The 18,345-nt window shown below is 54.1% G+C and overlaps 6 protein-coding genes across 6 annotated transcripts; 3 read left to right on the forward strand and 3 right to left on the reverse strand.

The window, feature by feature from the left end:
* Positions 1-1,236: 1,236 nt before the first annotated feature.
* Positions 1,237-3,216, forward strand: J4E92_007647 (uncharacterized protein; the record flags this gene model as incomplete). The annotated part of the gene is made up of 2 exons (XM_051499010.1): positions 1,237-1,242; positions 1,528-3,216. The coding sequence occupies 2 exons, from the start codon at positions 1,237-1,239 to the stop codon at positions 3,214-3,216; spliced, it is 1,695 nt and encodes a 564-aa protein (XP_051350745.1).
* A 318-nt stretch (positions 3,217-3,534) lies between these two features.
* On the reverse strand, positions 3,535-5,238 carry J4E92_007648 (uncharacterized protein; the record flags this gene model as incomplete). The annotated part of the gene is made up of 2 exons (XM_051499011.1): positions 3,535-4,731; positions 4,792-5,238. 2 exons carry the CDS (start codon positions 5,236-5,238, stop codon positions 3,535-3,537), a joined length of 1,644 nt encoding a protein of 547 aa, XP_051350746.1.
* Positions 5,239-6,549: 1,311 nt separating this feature from the next.
* J4E92_007649 (uncharacterized protein) lies at positions 6,550-8,054 on the reverse strand (the record flags this gene model as incomplete). Its single annotated transcript, XM_051499012.1, has 3 exons — positions 6,550-6,665; positions 6,717-7,983; positions 8,049-8,054. The coding sequence occupies 3 exons, from the start codon at positions 8,052-8,054 to the stop codon at positions 6,550-6,552; spliced, it is 1,389 nt and encodes a 462-aa protein (XP_051350747.1).
* Positions 8,055-8,463: 409 nt separating this feature from the next.
* On the forward strand, positions 8,464-12,456 carry J4E92_007650 (uncharacterized protein; the record flags this gene model as incomplete). The annotated part of the gene is made up of 1 exon (XM_051499013.1): positions 8,464-12,456. One exon carries the CDS (start codon positions 8,464-8,466, stop codon positions 12,454-12,456), a length of 3,993 nt encoding a protein of 1,330 aa, XP_051350748.1.
* Positions 12,457-14,069: 1,613 nt separating this feature from the next.
* DHG2 (L-rhamnose-1-dehydrogenase) lies at positions 14,070-14,990 on the reverse strand (the record flags this gene model as incomplete). The annotated part of the gene is made up of 2 exons (XM_051499014.1): positions 14,070-14,532; positions 14,593-14,990. 2 exons carry the CDS (start codon positions 14,988-14,990, stop codon positions 14,070-14,072), a joined length of 861 nt encoding a protein of 286 aa, XP_051350749.1.
* Positions 14,991-15,324: 334 nt separating this feature from the next.
* J4E92_007652 (uncharacterized protein) lies at positions 15,325-17,573 on the forward strand (the record flags this gene model as incomplete). Its single annotated transcript, XM_051499015.1, has 3 exons — positions 15,325-15,437; positions 15,556-15,583; positions 15,645-17,573. The coding sequence occupies 3 exons, from the start codon at positions 15,325-15,327 to the stop codon at positions 17,571-17,573; spliced, it is 2,070 nt and encodes a 689-aa protein (XP_051350750.1).
* Positions 17,574-18,345: the final 772 nt, after the last annotated feature.

Here is an 18,345-nt window from a genome sequence, read left to right on the forward strand (position 1 = left end):
GTCTGAAAGCAGGCTGAACAACGTCGGTGTGGCAATACGGCTCTGCTGATGCCGGATGGCTTGGATATGAAGACATTCTCATGGCTGCTGTCAGGTGAGGATCTAGATGTCACTTCTGCTAAATGCAGCACTTGGCCGAACAATGGCTCAGCTCGAGTTTCATCATGAATTCTCCTGGTAGGCTAGCAGCTCGAAAAAAGCATTGCGTTGACGAATGATTGAACTAACGGGCTGAAGCACGTTGACCCGGATCTGCGGGCGCGAGGGTCGTGTTCACGGGAGAAGCACCGAACGAGCGGCACCTAGGCATTCGTCGCGATCCATTCGTTACCAAGGTTCAGCGGGCGCAGGATAGATGTCAGCATGCACCAGCTTGGATGATATCGCCATGCGCAGTGCCCGATGATCTGTACTGCAGGTCTTCGAACGAGGGGCGAGACAAGGCGGCGATAGGTCGCCGAATACTTATCTTTCTGCAAATGATAATCGTAGCCTCGTCGCACTGCGCCGAGAGATCCTTGTGCTTTGGAAGCTGGGCGCCCCCACAAGAGCGGGAGAGGTTCACTGCCCGTAGGATTAGTAGTGGCGCCTCCACTTTTTGGTTTGGTTCAGAGCTGACCTTCCACCTTAGGCCGTCGAATGGTCTGGAAGCCGCATGCAAATGTCAGCTGCTGCTACTGGCTTCGTGGGCCAGCATTTTCACTAGTAGCGACTGCTTAAGGGGTTTCAATTGACGTATACCTGGTCAGTGTGCCATCTCCCTAACACTGTCCTGCCGCCCCGCGGAACAACGGGAACGAACCTCAGCACCCCGCACCGTCGTCATATCCATCACCCATTTTCAACCACTCCACGACGCCATGGTATCTGTTTGCGCGACATGTAAAGGTCTCCAGAAGCACCTCCATGGATCGGACAGCGTGCAAGAGAATGTGCCAGATTCCCTCGTTTGGGTCGACACGACGCTGCCAAATCTGAGGTCGAGATCAAGTTCCTGCCGCGCGTGCGCGCTCCTCCTCAATGGCATCCTCCTACATCACGACCGATTCCCAAACATCAACGAAGACAATGTGAGAGTGAAGGCAGAGACATTCAGGCCAAAGAATGGAAAAGTTCCCCAAGAACATCTTTCCGTCGAACTCCGATGGAAAGACAACGACGACCATGACGATTGCCACGAGGACGAACATGAACATGCGGCAGGCCATGCAGATCTGAAACTCGAGTTCTTCACCGATGGAGGTATGCCAAATTTCCTTCCGACGTGCTTCAGTTGATGTAATGATGGTCGCGGTCGTGGAACGGTCACCTCCAGGGCTACTGCTAGCTCATTCGCTCTGCGGGAACGCGTGGACTGACAACACCGCAGACGGCCAGTCTCCTTTCTCCGCCATTGGGCGCGGAAAACATGTGACAGATAATCCACTACAAAGCACTGGTTTAGCAACAGCGCGAGGCTTGATAAAGAATTGCCTAGAGAACCATGTTACATGCAGTCGCCGAGGTAAACCGACCACACTACCGAAGCGCGTTCTAGATCTGTTGTCGCGCGACGACTCCAAGAGCATGCGCTTGCACGAAAGTGAATACATTCAAGACGAGAGAAGATACGAACACGGCGAGTACATCGCCCTGAGTCATGTCTGGGGACTGGCCAAAGGGATCCCGAAGACGACTTTGGCAAACCTGCAATCACACAAGAAGAGCATTCCATGGTCAACATTGCCAAGAGCATACCAAGAGGCCGTCTTCCTCACCCGAGCGCTTGGTTTCCGCTGGCTGTTTATCGATAGTCTGTGCCTGATACAAGATGACGTCCAGGAGAAGCTTGAAGACTCGCTCAAGATGGATGAGATCTTCGGCAACGCCTTCTTGACGATTGCGGCGACCTCCGCATCCGACAGCAGTACCCAACCCCTCTTTCCTCCCAAAACCCAGCCGTTCAAGATTCAAGCAACGGACAACAAAGGCTCGCTACATAAGATCAACGTGCGGGAGCAGTTGACTCATTACAGTTTCAAGGCGCCTTTTGACGGAAATGCTCACATGAACGAGTGGGAGCTACCCTTCAACATGACCGAAGAAGCAAATCTACACACGCCCCTCTTGATTCGCGCATGGCCGTACGCCGAACGCCTACTTTCGCCGAGAGTGCTGCACTTCACCAAGAGCGAGATGATTCTAGAATGCCGAGAAGGCTACCAATGCGAATGCGGGCGTATCGACGACAATACATATGACACGCGGCCATGCGACCAGGTCAAGCAAGAGTTTGGCAGAGTCCTCTACGAAACAGCGAACAGGCCACAACAAGCCAACACCAACGGAAATATGGGCCACACTCGGATGGACAGCATGACAAACCAACTGGCCTCTACGAATCTCACGAATGGGGCCCAACAAGAGCTGTTACGCAGACGCGAAGAGACACTCCAACTCTGGTCCTACATCATAACCGAATACACCGCACGCCACCTCACCTACGACAGCGACCGCCTAATAGCAATAGCAAGCATCGCCAAAGCCCTTTCTCCAACCCTCCAATCAGGCTACATAGCCGGCCAATGGACCTTCAGCACCCTCGGCCTCCTCTGGTATCCCAACGACAGCTCACGCTGCCGGCGCCCCAAACTAGCCCAAGGACAAAACGTGCCGAGTTGGTCGTGGGCCTCCGTCGAAGGCTCCCCCATCTTCTTCGACAACACAAGTGCCATGGATCTCGCCTGCCGCGCTTCCTTCGGTCCAAAAGGCAAGCGTGCGAGTGCCTGGTCACCCATCATGGGCGAGCCCCTCGAACTCTCAGGTGCCATGGCCGCAGAAGTCGTGTTTCATTCGTCTCCGCCTTCTTCGTCTGCGTCGCCGGAGACACCACCCTCGTATACCTTGGCTAAAAACGGCATGACCGTTGACTTTACCCCCGACGTCGTCCCTCCCCGCGGCGAAGACGCGCTGCAAGACGGCGAAACCCTCGTTTGCGTCCTCGTCAGCATGACATTCCGCTCTTCCATAGTAGGTATTGTGCTCAAGTCTTCGTCTTCAGCGGGGAATAACACGTATCGTCGTGTCGGCAGACTGGAATGCTATGAGTGTACGCCTGAGGGGACGGAACAGGAGATGAGTGAGGATGCCGAGGCGCTGTTTGAACACTGGTTCCCCGAGATTCAGGATATGACGCAGTTGGATAATTATCCGCAGAGGACTTTTACTGTTATTTGAAGTACCTGGGTGGTGTTGGGGGAGGATGGGACTGGCCATGTTGAGTGGGTGGAGGTGGCTGGGCTTTCGTTCGTGCTTTGTATATTCGATACCCCCTTTGCTACTAGCATCTTGCGGTAGTACTTTCGTTGTTGGTGTTTAGTCGTGGTCGGGACGCGGGAGAAGGCTGGTAGCTGGTGTTTCTACAGTTGCATATATTAGGTATCGAACAAACACATTCCAATTCATTTCGGATGAACATGAATGTGTACAGACATCTCGAATTATATCGAAACCTCAGTTCACGGGCTACAATCCAAAACTCAATAGCCAAGCACCTCAATTCACCTTCACCAAATTCACCCTCCAACCAAGCAACTCCACACTCCCAACCTTTCCACTCTCGGCATCCACATGAAACACAAACGTATCAAGCGGCTCCCCCACATACCTCGCCCAATCCCCATTATTCCAACTCATACATTCCAGCCCCGCCCACAGCTTCTTCGTCGGGCTGATCTGATCAGGCAGCATCCTCCAATTCTCGCTCTGCGTACCCAGAGAATCTAGATCAGTTGGGTACAGCCTCGCGCTAAAGTTGTCCAGTGGGACTTGTTGCTTCATAGCCAAAGCAGCAACGATATCAACGCCATTGACGCTCAGCGCCTCGATAGCCAAACCCGGACCCGCCGTCGAAGACAAAACGAGCGTGTCGTTCGAAGACGCCGTCTCAAGCACATACCTCCCAGCGTACTTCCCCTCCGCCTGCTGACGTGCTAGTTTATCCGCCCACGGGACCAACGCACTCACAACCGTGTCCAGCAGCTCAATACTCGAATAACTTGTCTCGCCCCCTGCTGCATTAATCGTAATGCTGATATCGTATTCCGGGATCAACACAAGATAACTCCCATACCCCGGTACACCACCCGATTTTGTATACACATCGATCGCGCGCGGGAACTCGAGCGGAAGGTCGTCGATGCGGAAGATTTCCCATGCTACACCGACGTATTGGTGGAGGGAGCGGAGGAAGGTGGTCGGTTGCATCCACTTCCTCAATGCTCCTTTGCTGAGCAGCTCCCCGTTCTTGAGCGCATGAAGCAGGGTGAGCAAGTCGTTGGGTGTGGACCACAAGCCGCCTGTTGGGTTCAGATTGCCGAAGGGGGCTACGAACCATGAGGCATCTTCAGGGCGGCGGAGTAGGACGGCGGTTCCGTCATCTGAGGGGACGGAGAAGGAGGAGTTTGCCATGCCCACGGGGTCGAGGATGAGCTTTTGGATCACGTCTTCGTAGGTGGTGTTGTGGGCTGCTGAGAGGGCTTTGCCGAGGAGGATGTACCCGATGTTGCTGTACATGGCGCGGGAGGAAGGGGAGTGTGGGGCGTAGACTGGGTTGTTGAACTCGTCGAGGAGTTCTTGGGGCGTGCACATTCGGCCGCCGGGGATGGGGTCGCAGCCGGGGAGGGTGTTGTTGAGTGGTGGGAGCCCGAGAGCGGTTGCGTTTTGGCCGAATGCTATGTCTGTTGTGTAGCCCTGGGGTGGTGTGTTAGTTCAGTGTGTGTGGGTGGGGGACTGGAGGACTGGAGAGCGTACGAAGCGACCGAGACCGGAAGTGTGATCGGTTAGGGACTCGATCGTTACATCTCCGTAGTATTCTTCGTTCAGACCAGGAATGAACTTTGTAATCGGATCATCCAAGCCGATCCTGTCTTTACTCAACTCCAGAGCAAGTGCCGTGATCAGCTTGGTTGCGCTAGCTATGCGGAGCTTGGTGTCGAAGAGCGACTGATTGACTTCACGGCCAGGGGCTGTATGCTCATATTGGAAGACCGTGGTGTTGCCGATGGAAGCCTGGATCGCGAAGGAAGTGTTTTGTATGAAACTGAAGTTTTGGAATACAGCATCCGGTATGCTGAAGTTGGAGGTATGGGCAGCGAGCGATGGTGGTGGGAGAATTGCACCTGGTGGTGGGCATAGGGAGAGCGCGGTGGGGGCTAGCAGGGAGAACACTGCGGCTACCGGAAGTAGCATCTTTGACATGGCTGGTATATGACAGGATCGGTGGAGAGATGATAGTCTTGTTGTACAGGAGAGCTCTTCGTGAGCATAGAGATGGAGTGGTGCATCTTGGAAGGTTAGTACAGCCCTTTCTTATACAGAAAGATGAGGCCTCCCAGAAAGACGGTAGCACTAGCACATGCACCGCCTACTTCATAGCTTTGACGCTTCTTTTATCTGGAGTGACGACTCCAGCATGGATCTGCGCAACATGCAACGAGTCTTTACGCCCTGTGGAAATTGTGTTGTTCCTACGGGTCGCCTCATGGGAGTTGCTACCCATTAGACAGCCTAGCTAGATGACGTTGAAGTCATTTCGATCATAGTCATAGGCATTTAGCCTATGCCAGCACCGCACAGTAGCTCGCCTATCTTGAAAGACGTACCTGGATGTCGAAAGATGGGGTAAGGCTGTTAATGGGGCTGCGCCTCACACCAACTTTGCTGCTTCTAGCGCCTGCGCTTTGTGGTCTGATTGGCTGACTCGTACATTCTGAGGCATGTATAAACGAACAGTTTGTACGAACGAATCAGAGAAATGACGACCGCTGAGCCGCAGCACATCGTAGAGGATCTCCCGGAGAGTTCCATCGGTGCTGAATGCCTGACGTGTGAGTAACTTAGCGCGAAAATAGATGATCCACGTTCCTCCCAGAATATGCTGATCGCCCATCTTCTGCGGTGTAACTTTCAGATCATCGTATTCGAATCTGACGTTAGCGGTGAATTTTCAGAAGCTTTCGCTTCAGGGCTCTTCGTGGACATTGATGACTCGACTGTCCTGTCGAGAAGGCAACATCGCTCGTTGTATTCGCCAAATTCATCGACAAGTTGGTGGCTCAATCGGTGATCCCAGATGTCACACAGCAATCTTGTCATGTGTGAATCGTGGATGGTGACTGCGGGTAAGGCGAAACCCTTGAATTTGGGAGCTTTGTGCTGAAGATGATGAGGAGCATGTGCTCGGGAAATTCTGGTACCATTATCAATCCAGCCTCGTGATGCAAATCGATCGTGGAGCGATCAGATACGCATCTCTGGTAGTTGCAATCTGCAATCCCCGTTACAGAGAAGTGGTATCGTTGCTCAGCCCGAATCTATCTATGGCCCTGGGAATCATATGCTGATCGTAAGGAAAACCGACCAAAGGCCGATGAATAGCCACAAATGCAACGCCGTTGATATGCCTGACACCTTGAAGCCCAGAAAGAATAGAGAAGAGAGACTCATAAGAAACGCCGTATAAAAAGGCGCAATAATAGCAACCGACAGCAACAACAACAACGTGCTGGTTTAGCTGGAGCCCGTACTGCTGTGCATTGGCATGGATGGTGTATGCATCATGCCGCTTCCACTTGGCATACTGGTAGGACCTTGTTGTTTTTTCTTTTCTTTCTTTGCCCAGCGCACTGTCGCAGTTAGCATGTTATACCTCCTTGCTTCTGGAGTTGACGACTTACATCCGCATGCATTGCACAGTGTCTTCGGCCCATTTGGACCCTTCCGCCATTCGGGCGAATCCAATGTGCCGCAGTCTGTGCAAACGTATTCGTCGGCGATTTTGAGCTTCTTCTTCTTGTCAGAAGAATTTCGGCCATCGCGGTCTAGCGATATTTGTATGCCTGCATCGCCACGGATGAGGTTCGGGCTGGCGTCACCGGTACTTATACCCTGTGAGCGCTCGCCGTCCCTGTACCGGAGGCCGGTCAACATCTCGATTGTTTCTAGATGATTTGCGCCCTCATACCGCATCATCTTGTCGTTGATACTGTCGGGCTTGCTTGCGGCGAGGGCCTCGTCGAGGTTCTGGCGGGTGAGGGCGGTGTTGGAGATGACTGGCTTGGCTGGCGGCGGCATTTGCGCATAGGACGCGGCATCGGCCTGGCTCATGTTCTGCGTGACATGCGATTCGGAAGGAGTCACCGAGGTGGTGGCGCCTTCCGTCTTCTTTGCCCAGTCGTCCTGCTCATCCTGCTCCTCCCGCTTGAGCTCGGCTATGCGCTTCATGAGGCGCTCGTTCTCTATCTTGTGTTCGAGGAAGGAGTCGAGGAGGGCGGCGTTCTTGGTCGGGTAGGGGCGCGCCATCATGAAGAAGCCGCGACAGTTGATGGAGTTCGGCGGCGCAAACGAGTTCTGGTCGGTGCTGAGATGCGGGTGGCCGTGCGACTCGAAGATGATCCATGTGTCGTCGGTTTTGCGGAAGCGGTAGAAGAAGCGGAGCGGGTTGCCGGACGCGATCGACTCGTTGAACTCTTTCACGAAGATGCCAATGTCATCGGGGTGGATGAACTCGTTGATGAAGCGGCCCATGACATGCGTAGGGTCCCAGCCCGTGAGCGCCTTGCATGAGGGGGAGACATAGAGGACCCTGCCGTCGGGAGTCAGTATGTGCAGCAGGTCGCGCAGCTCTTCCAGCACGCGCTGCGACCAGTTCCGCCGCTTGGTAAACTCGGTCAGGGTGCTGCCCGAGGGGTTCATGTTGGGGGCGCCGAAGCCCGTCGGTAGAGGCCCAGCGCCTGCGCCTGTCATCTGCATGTCGCCCATGGTGCTGCTGGCTGGTAGACTCGCGGCCTGCATCTGTGGATCCGCAAAGGAGAATCCGCCGTTCTGGCCGCCCTCGGCTCCGTCCAGCGACCCCATATCCAGATCCATCGACTGCATGCCATCGTCCATGGGCAGCCCGTTAAACTCCTGCGTCTGGGGGTGCATAGGCATTCCGGCCATCATCTACAGTCATGAGACAGGTGTTCAGATTTACTAAGGATGCAGGGCCAGTCAGCGTACCTCAGCACCGCCATTTTGATATTGCGCCATGGCGTCTCAAATGCACGATGCTGCATATGATGTCGTGCAATAAAGCCGCAGGTGATAGGCGCGGGCAGCTTCCCCGAGGACGTGATGGGATTTCTATGTTTTGTGCATGCCCATCCGCACTTTAGCATGACGACAACAGTGTTGCGCTTGTGAGCCCAACCCGCACGGCCCTCTTCTGCACGTGACACCGCGCCGCTAGTCAACGCGTCCAGGCTACCGCGCCTGTTTGACAGGCAGCAAACAACACGCTACTATATCAACCCAGTTGCGGGGTGCAATTCCAACATCCGTCTGTTCAATTGTACGACAACGAATAGCTGCTCCCCCGTCACCAGAAGCGCAGCCTCACAGACACCAGGAAAAGAGGTAGCGCCGGCAGCGCGAACCGCCATCATGTCGAAAGTCGATCGCTTAATGATCCAGGGCGTTCGCTCTTTCGGTCCAGAAAAAGGAGAGGTCATTCAGTTCACTGCCCCCCTCACACTCATCGTCGGCTGGAACGGATCTGGAAAGACGACCATTATCGAATCTCTCAAGTATGCGACTACCGGCGAGCTTCCGTCGAGCAGCAAGACTGGAGGCGCTTTCATCCACGACCCATCGCTCCGAAATGAGAAGGATGGTGTGGCGCAGGTTAAGTTGTCTTTCCGCTCTACTTCTGGTGTCCGCATGGTCGCCACCCGTAGCATGCAAATCACCGTCAAGAAGACTACGAGGAGCCAGAAGACCCTAGAAGGCTCATTGCTCATGATCAAAGACGGCGAAAAGCATTCCATCTCAACCCGTGTCGCCGAGCTTGATCAGATCATCCCTCAGTATCTCGGTGTATCCAAAGCCATCTTGGAAAACGTCATCTTCTGCCATCAAGAGGACAGTCTGTGGCCCTTGAGCGATGCGACTACCCTCAAAAAGAAGTTTGATGAGATTTTCGAAGCTTTGAAATACACCAAAGCCATCGACAACATCAAGAAGATCCGGAAGGACCGAAACGTCGAACTGGGCCAGCTCAAGATCATCGAGGCCAACGCGAAAGAGGACAAGACGCGCGCAGCGGACAGCGAGAGGCGGCAAGCTAAACTGTTTGACGAGATCGAGACGCTGCGAGAGGACTACAACGACGTCGATAAGAAATGGACTGAGGCGAAGCAGGAGTATGAAGACGCCTACAACCACCAGGCGCGCTTCGTACAGATCGTGGAACAGCTGAAGTCCAAGCGCCAGACGCTAGACATCAACAGGGAAAATGTTGCAGAGCTCCAAGACAGCATCAAGGAGCTGGCTGAATCGGACGAGGAACTCCAAGACATGCTAGATCAGTACGAAGAGCGCGTCGCGACATACTCCACTCAGGCCAAAGAGTTTCGGAATCAATATCTTGAGCTCAAGAACAACCTCGAAGACAACAGGGACGCTCTTGGAGCGAAGCAAAGCGAGATCGGCAAATACGAGGCGCAGAAGGAGCAGTATGAGCGTCAGGTCCAACATCGCGAGAATTCTATCAAGGAAGCCGCTAAGCGACATGCTGTGCGAGGGTTTGATTACGACATCACCGAGAAGCAGGTGGAAGAGTTCCAGCAGATCCTAAATAAGATGTCTCGCGATCAGAACAAGGTTCTTGGTCGAACTCGGGAGGAGACACAACGCGACCTACGTGAAGCCCAGGATAATCTCAATCAGCTAAAAACACGCAAATCGGGACTTAGTCAGAGCAAGGACTCCGCCCGGAGTCAGATCACGAACAACGACAAACGCATCTCCGATCTCCAGAGGACCATGAACAACATCAAGGCAGATGAGGGCAGCGAAGCCATACTTCAAGACAAGAAGCGAGATGTCGAAAAGCAGCTCCAAAACGCAATCACCGCGGTGAACTCGGAACGCTACGACGAACGCATATCCGAAGCGTCCAACAACGTACGAACACTCGAAGACCAGAAGGAGCGCTTGACGAATGAGTTTGGTGATGCTTCAAAGCAGGCTCGGGAGTCTGCAGCTATCGACGTCAAGCGAGAGGAGCTACAAACCCAGCAGCACAGCTTAGCGACCATGAAGAAGGTTCACAATGAGCGCCTTTCACGGCTGGTGGACTCTGACTGGGACCCCGCCACTTTAGAGACGACTTTCCAGCAGGTGCTGGCAGAGAGGGCAGGCAAGGTCAAGGAGGCTGGGTCTCGCCGCGAGATTGCGCTGACCAAGTTGGGCAAAGTCAACTACGAGATGTCAAGCTTGGAGTCGCAATTGAAGCAGAATCGTGCCGACCTCCAAAAGTACGAAAAGACCGTGAAAGAATCCATACAGAAGGACGACATCTCCGATTTTGACGAGACTCTGCAAGACCTGGAGTATGATTACGAGCTAAAATCTACAGACAAAGCCAAGTTCGAAGCACAGATGGACTACATGAGCAAATGCCTGCAATACGCCGAAAAACACAATATGTGCCGTCTCTGTAAGAGGACTCTTCACGATGACCACGATGAGGACTTTACAACTGCGGGCTTTGTCAGCGGACTCAAGGAAATTATTGCAAAGGCGAAGAAGACCGTAGAGGATGAAGTCAATGTTGATGAAATCATGGCTGAGCTTGAGGCTGCTCGCAAGGCCAAACCTAGCTATGAACTAGCGACTCGTCTGCGCGACACCGAACTTCCCGCACTCCAGGCCAACCTCACCAAGCTGACTGCTGAGCGCGACACTCTCAACAAAAAGCTCGAAGACCAGGATGCTGTCATCAACGATCTGGAGGCTGCGAAGCAAGAAGTTGAGTCGTTGTCAAAGGAGGTACAGACCATAGTTGCCTACTACAGCAGAGCGCAGGAGCTTGAGGCAGAAATTAAAGAGTTAGCACGGAAACAAAAGTCTGCAGGGCTCTCTCGGGGCATCGACGCTATTCAGACCGATCTGCAACGTGTGTCTGATGATAGCCGCAACGCCAGGGCAATGCTCGAGCAGCTTACGGCTGCCAGGGACAAGTCACGTAACCAGATCACAACACTCGAGCTGAGCGTACGTGACATCAACGCGGACCTGAGCAGCGTGCAGTCAAAGCTGAAGGAGAAGCGGGATCTCGCCGATCGAGTAGAAGACCTCAAGCAGGAAAATAACAAGCAACGTGAAGCCTTACGCAGCTTCGACCAGGACATCAGTAACATCGACCCCGAAATCGAGCAAGCGCAGTACAAGTACGACGACATCAATCGCCGTGGCAACGATCGCGTTCAACGCGCTCACGATGAAGCTGCTAGGCTATCTGATACTGTGCGCCAGCTCAACCAGGCGAACGAGGAAATCGATGCTTACATTAGTCGTGGTGGACCACAGCAGCTCGCACGCACCCATCGAGAGATTGAGAACCTCCAAGGCGAGGTCGCACGTATCGAAACCGACATGTCTGATTTGACTCGTAAGATCAAAAAGCTCGAAGACACGGTGCGCGACACAGAAACGAACAAGCGCTCCATCAGTGAAAACTTGCGCTATCGGAAAGCCAAGCGCTCCCTCGACAGCCTAGAAGTCGAGATCCGAAAGCTGGAAGAGCTTGGCGCTGAGCGTGACAAGGCACACTACGAGCAGCAAGCCGAACACTGGGATCTTCGAGTACGAGATCTCAATCTCAGGAAGGCAACTCTGGAGCGCGACATGAAGAACAAGGATGACCAGCTGACCGACCTCATGACGGAGTATGAGAAAATCTACAAGAAGGCTGCGGAGCAATACCGCGAGGCGCATATCAAGGTCGAAACTACCAAAGCCGCCATCGACGACCTGGGACGCTATGCTGGCGCTCTGGACAAGGCAATCATGAAGTACCACACGCTCAAGATGGAGGAGATCAACACCATTCTCGCTGAGCTATGGCGCAACGCGTACCAAGGTACGGACGTGGACGCGATCCGCATCGTATCAGATGGCGATGGCAAAGGTAATCGGACATACAACTACCGTGTCGTAATGGTAAAGCAAGACACCGAGATGGACATGCGAGGCCGCTGTTCCGCAGGCCAAAAAGTCCTCGCTTCAATCGTCATCCGTCTCGCGCTCGCAGAATGTTTCGGCACAAACTGCGGTCTCATCGCGCTCGACGAACCCACCACCAATCTGGATCAGCAGAACATCAAGGGTCTCGCCGAGTCCTTGTCTCAGATCATCCAGAGCCGCAGGAAGCAAGCCAACTTCCAGCTGCTAGTCATCACGCACGACGAGCAGTTCCTCCGCGAGATGAACTGCGCTGACTACACCGACTCGTACTGGCGCGTCGGTAGAGATGTGAAGCAGGAGAGCTATATCGAGCGCCAGAACATTGCTGAGGTAACTGCACTCCAACCCCCCTTGATGCTCGCGCAGAGCAGGCACTCCCTCTTGAATAGGATTCGTTTTGAAGAATGAACCGGACAGGTTCTAACATTTGACAGGTTTCTTGATCGAGGTATCCGTTCTTTACGCTGTCACTGATATTATTTGGCAACATGGTATATATTCGTATACTAGGGTGTTCACGGTTTTCGTACATTCGCATCTACATTTTGTAGGTGTTGATATGGGTATCATAGCGATGGAGTTGGCATGATGGGTGTTGTTCAAAGGACTAAGTGGAATATAAGGTATCAGACATCCAAGACGGTCACCCGTGTGGTCTCAATACATTCACCTACTACTGATCCGCTTCATACCAGGGTGACGCATCTAAAGGACACTAACTCGGTCACAGTGCAATCCCGATGGCCCAGGAACTCGTAACCAACATTACCTTTCACTTCACAGCGTAACATGCACATTGTCGCCACAGAATGATCTGTCCAACTTCTCCTTCCCTTCCAAATCCCGCAAACACAATCAACCAAAACTTCACACCTTCTTTCCAATGGATGGCTTACTAGCCCCTCCTTCAACCCCAATCCCAAAGCCCCGCCCCCTACACATCAAAAAGATGTCCTCCGTCGAAACCATCCTCTTCGACCTAAGACACGACAAGTCCTTCATCACATCCCTTACCCCACTGTCAGACCCATACATCCACTCCATGCAAACCTTTCAAACCTTCACCACTTCCCTCATCCAGTCTCTAGAAGCCAACAACTCCGCCGTTGTTGAGCTGGCACAGAATGATACATTGCAAGAGCTATACTCAAACTTTCCTTCTTTCTACGAGCAAGAGACGTTCAGGGAGTGGGTGAAAGACGGAACGCTGAAACATCCTCAGCGCCAGACAGAGGCACAGTGTCGGTATTTACGCATTGTAGAACTCCAGACACGCTCGGAACCAGCCATGGGGGTGGGAGAGATAGTGAAGAGCGCCATCACAGCAGGCCAAGAATGGCGCGAAACCGCATACACGCCAGCGAATCTAGTGCAAGACCCAGACGCCTTACACTTCTTCACATGCGCCTTAAGCCGCCTCGAAAAAGCCTTTATTCCCTCCTCCCCCACCTCCTCCACCTGTCCAATCTGCACATGCCCCTTCGATCCCCACACCCACATCCCCAAACGCTTACCTTGCACCCACATCTTCTGCACCCCCTGCCTCGTGTCCTGGCTCCAAAAATGCCACCAGGCATACACATGCCCCCTCTGCCGGTCCTGCATCCCCTGCGGCCGCAACCCATGCACCTACCACTCGCTACCCCAGGAAACCGCACTACCAATGCCGTTATCTGAGATCCTGGATACGGTGTTAGTAGATACAATAGGTGGGATGGATGTACGGGGCGCGGCGTTACATGGAATGGCGCCGGAGACGTATTGGGTGTTGAGGGAGGAGACGAGGAGGGATAGGGTGGGGTTGAGGGCGGCGAGGGATGTGCTGGGGTCGGGTGTGCTTGGGGTGATGGGGGAGAATGATGGGGTTAGGGTGTTTATGGAGGGGGTGGAGAGGGAGGCTGCGGAGAGGATCAGGGGGGATGTGCTATGTGCGGTGGCGGGGGTGAGGAGGATAGAGGTGAGGTTGATGTGGTGAAAGAGGGATGATGGACTTTGTTTTCATTTTGGTTAGACAAGATGGTTTATTGGAGGTTTACGAATAAACCTCCGTCAACTAGCAACTGCGCACCGTTCACGTAGCTACTCAAATCACTGCCGAGGAAGACGGCCGGACCAGCAAGGTCACTCGGCACACCCGTTCTTCCAAGTGGTATCCTGCCTTCCATGTACTTCCTCTTCTCCTCGTCTTCAAGATCCTTCTCGTTGAGCTGCGTCTTGATTGTACCTGGTAGCAGCGCATTGCACCGTATACCATGTGTTCCGAGTGCGCACGCGGAGGACTGGATGAGCGACAGGACACCGGCTTTGGTGGGCGTGTAGTGGCCCTGGTATGCGCCGCCGACGAGGGCGCTGATGGAGGATATGCCGATTATAGAGCCGCCTGGGGGAGATTGCGTGGACATTTGCTTTGCGCCGGCTTGGATGGTGTGGAATGCGCCCGTGAGGTTGGTGGTGAGGGTGTTGTTCCAGAGGTCGGGTGTTATCCTGGTAGACGGGTGTTAGTTTTGCACTGTTCGAGTGTTGTTGCTGAGGAGAAGGACGTACTCTAGAAACTCCTTGAACTCGCAGATACCGGCGTTGCTTATCACAACGTCCAATCGTCCCCATCGTTGTACTACGGCATCTACCAACTTCTTGCCTGTCTCGGGCTTTCCTACGTCGCCGGGTACTTCTACTAGTCTCTTCTCTATTTCTTCTTTGCTGGCTTGTAGATTTGAGGCTGCTTCCTCAACGAGGGTTTGGTACTGCGAGGAGGACTTGTCGTCGCCAAAGTGGTTCACGGCGACGTTTGCGCCGTGTTGGAGATATCCTAGGACGATGGCGCGGCCGATGCCAGTGACGCCGCCAGTGATCATCATGGACTTGCCAGACAGCAGCTGGGGGGTTTGCGCCGCTGTTGCCGCGGTGGGCGTCCACAGGCTGTTCTTGCGGGCGTGCGACATCGTGCTCGTGGGTACAGAGTGTGGGGTATGATAGATGGGCTATCGCGGTATACGAGGGGCTCAGGGTGGTCTGTCTGGAGGTATTGAGTCTCTTGGAAGACGGTGAGGAATAATTTGTCCGATAGCACCGTCTACCCAGGAAGCCATGATATACATGCCGCTATGCGCAATCTGGTTCGGTAGGTGCGATGTATGAGTGAGCCGTGTTCGGTCCACGTGTTCGGGGCATCACCAGCCGAGGCCGAAAGTCTTGGCGATTGCGTCGCGTTCGCCAGTCAAACCAGTTGCGCAGTTCTCGCAAGCCTCCACCAGATACTGCGATACGAGATCAAGGATGGTGTATTCTTGGGACGACAAAGAGGCGCTATGCTATCAACTCTATGTCGAGGAGCGCCGGAGTCTGGAGGAGGTCATGTCGTACTTTGAGATACGAGGGTTCACCCCAAGGTATGCAAGCGCTGCGCGGAAGAGTACATATGGGTCGCCGTACTCGCTCACCGTCATTTCGCAATCTAGTGTTTGGCGAAGATATCCAGAACACTTAACGCTGACCCTGTTACTTCAGTAAGCGTGCCTTCCAGACGCAATTCAAGGTGCGTCGCTATCACACGACTTTCAGCCTCCACTCCGAATCCCCGACTGATCACGTCATAGCGATGGGAGTTCCCCTCGAAGCAGAATCCAGCGCACAAGAATACGGCCCTCGTCGCGCGACTCCAGCAACTATGGGAACAGAACTATACGCAGAAGGACATGGTGGACACGCTACAGGCTGAGGGCTTTCAGATCAACGACCGCGAACTGCTGCGCTTGCGCCTGAGGCTCAAGCTCTTGCTTCGAGAAAGCGTTTCCAGGTCGAAGAAGACAAAGGCTGATGGAGGGAGGATACAAAAGAAGCCGAAGAAGAAGCCTACCAAGGTTGTGCCTGGGAGAGGTTTGATCAACCAGCTTGGTAACGCGATATTGGCAGAGGAATCCACAAGCGATGATGGAAGCGAAGAAGAGGCCGCGGCTGCTCAGGAAGAAGGGGAGGAGGTTGGGGCATCTGTGGAAGAGGCGCGACCTATACTCCCCGAACCCGACGTCACAGGCTTGAGCGAGGAGGAAGTGCTACGCAAGCAACTGCGCCAACAACAGCTTCAGACCGAGAGCGACGAGAAATGGCGGACACGCAAGCGAAGACGTCGAACACGCGGCTGGGCCGGACTACCAGCAGATGCCCCCGGCGAGCCACCTCGATTCCCTTCCGAAACCACCATCGACGAAGCCAAAGCCTACCTCGGTCTAGACAACGATATGTACCGCCAAGTTCGAGAGAGCTTTCTCCAGATCTGCAAGGAGCAGGAGGTCACAAAGAAGACTATTGCCGGTCCGGAGAAGTGGGCGCAGATTGTACAACAACTCATTCGAGATGACGCGCACTTGACCCAAGTCTTCCAACAAGAGCCAGAGGTGCTACAGAACGTCGACGCGCTCTTCCGTCCGAAAGGTCAGAGAGCGCTGTCACTCGACGTTATCTGTCTGGACGTTACAAAGCGCTTACGAACGATGGATTCACGCATGACCCTCGCCGACGCAAAGAACCTCCTTGGTCTCAACCCCGAACAGACGCGACACGTCCGAAGCGCCTTTGCTGACAAGCTGAAAGCAGCTCAGTTCTCAAACAAGCATGAAGCGGGTGAGGAACGCTGGACAGGTCTGAAGCAAGCGTGGGTCAACGAGTCTGAGTTTTTGGTGAAGGCGCTCGCACAAGGGGAAGACGATCCAGAATACGCAAGGAAGTTACGAGCTCTCGAAGTGTTGGCCCGAGACGTGATGAAGCGGCAACAGCAGGAAAAGACCTCCAAAGACCCCAGCAAGATAAAACAGGTTCATCAAGGCCCGGGACCAGGACCTGCACCGCCGGTCGTCGCTACGCATCCGACGAGCATGGGAAATAAGGGGAGACAACACAGTAGTGCTAGTCGAAAGGCTATAACACAGACTACATATACGGCCACACCATCTCTATCCACAGCTTCAGATCTCCAAATCGACCCATCTCTCCTCCTAGCCGCCAGCGACGCCGCAGTCCTACCCATCCCCTCCTATCCCCCTCAACACCACTACCAGTCCACCCACTACCAACCAGCATCCCAGCACCAGCACCAGCACAACCACCAACATCAACATCAACACCCCAACCCACACCCCCCCTACCAACAACCCTACTACCCCGCCACCCCTCCCATCCCCACGCCCCTCCCCGTCTACTTCCGCCTCCACGCCCACTCCTCAACCCCGTACCCCACGCGCTCCGTCTGGCTCTCCATCATGCAAACACTGTCCGTGAATGAACTTCGCGACTTAGCCATGCGCGAACATCCTGGTACTGTTGTGCATAAACTGCAGGGGTTGGTTGTACATAGAGGGGGGAGGGCGGAGAGTGAGGTTGTGGTTGAGGTTACGGATGATGAGGAGTTGGGTGCGTATTTGGGGCTTGTTAGGAGGGCGGGAGGGGAGGATGGGGGGCAGGGGCAGGGGAAGGCGACGTTTGTTGTGTTGTTGGGGATGGGTGGGGAGGGGGGAGGGGGGTTTGCGTAGGGTCTTGGAGGTGGTGAAGTCCTGCTATCTCATTTCCAATAGATCGATATCAACAGCGCAGGGTTCATGTGCTCGTTCGAATACTATATCCTTCGCACTTTTCCTATTTGCTAAGCCACATATCAAAAGTCAGTTATGACAGTACCGGTTTACATCACATCACAACCCCCATACCAAGCCTAAACGAATCAACTCTTCACATTCAGAACTACTCAGATCTACCCCCTCACAAACTCAACCCATAAGCCTCCTCCCCCGCCCCCCTCCAAACCCTCTCCCTCTCCCCCTCTCCCAACCCCTTCCCCTCCATCCAGCTTTCCACAACGCTCCTCCACAGCTTCCAGCTCCCTTCCTCCCCCGCAGGCCCACCCACATTACACACCGGCCAGTCACTCCCGAACATGACTCTGCCCGGGAAGCACTTGAACACGTGGTCTAGGAAAGGGGATAAGGCAGTTAGGATACTAGCGATGTCGGAAGGAGTGGGATCGACGGTGAACTCGTTGAAGGCGCCGGAAAACTTCATGTAGACGTTTGTGTCGGATGAGAGGGAGGACATGGTTTGCAGCCAGATGGGGGATGGGCTGGGGGATGTGGGCGAGAGGGGGGGTTTGGCGAGGTGGTCTGGGAGTTGTGTTAATTTGGTGTGATCTTGTTGTGCTTGTGAAAGAAGGCACAGGGCATTGCGGTATATAGCTTCGGTGTGCAAGAAAAGGGGGAGACATATACGTACTCAGGACGAACTTCACCCTCTTCCCATCTCCACCTCCCT

The sequence above is a fragment of the Alternaria infectoria genome (assembly GCF_024043175.1).
Source record: "Alternaria infectoria strain BMP 0036 chromosome Unknown scaffold_13, whole genome shotgun sequence".
Lineage (NCBI taxonomy): Eukaryota > Fungi > Ascomycota > Dothideomycetes > Pleosporales > Pleosporaceae > Alternaria > Alternaria infectoria.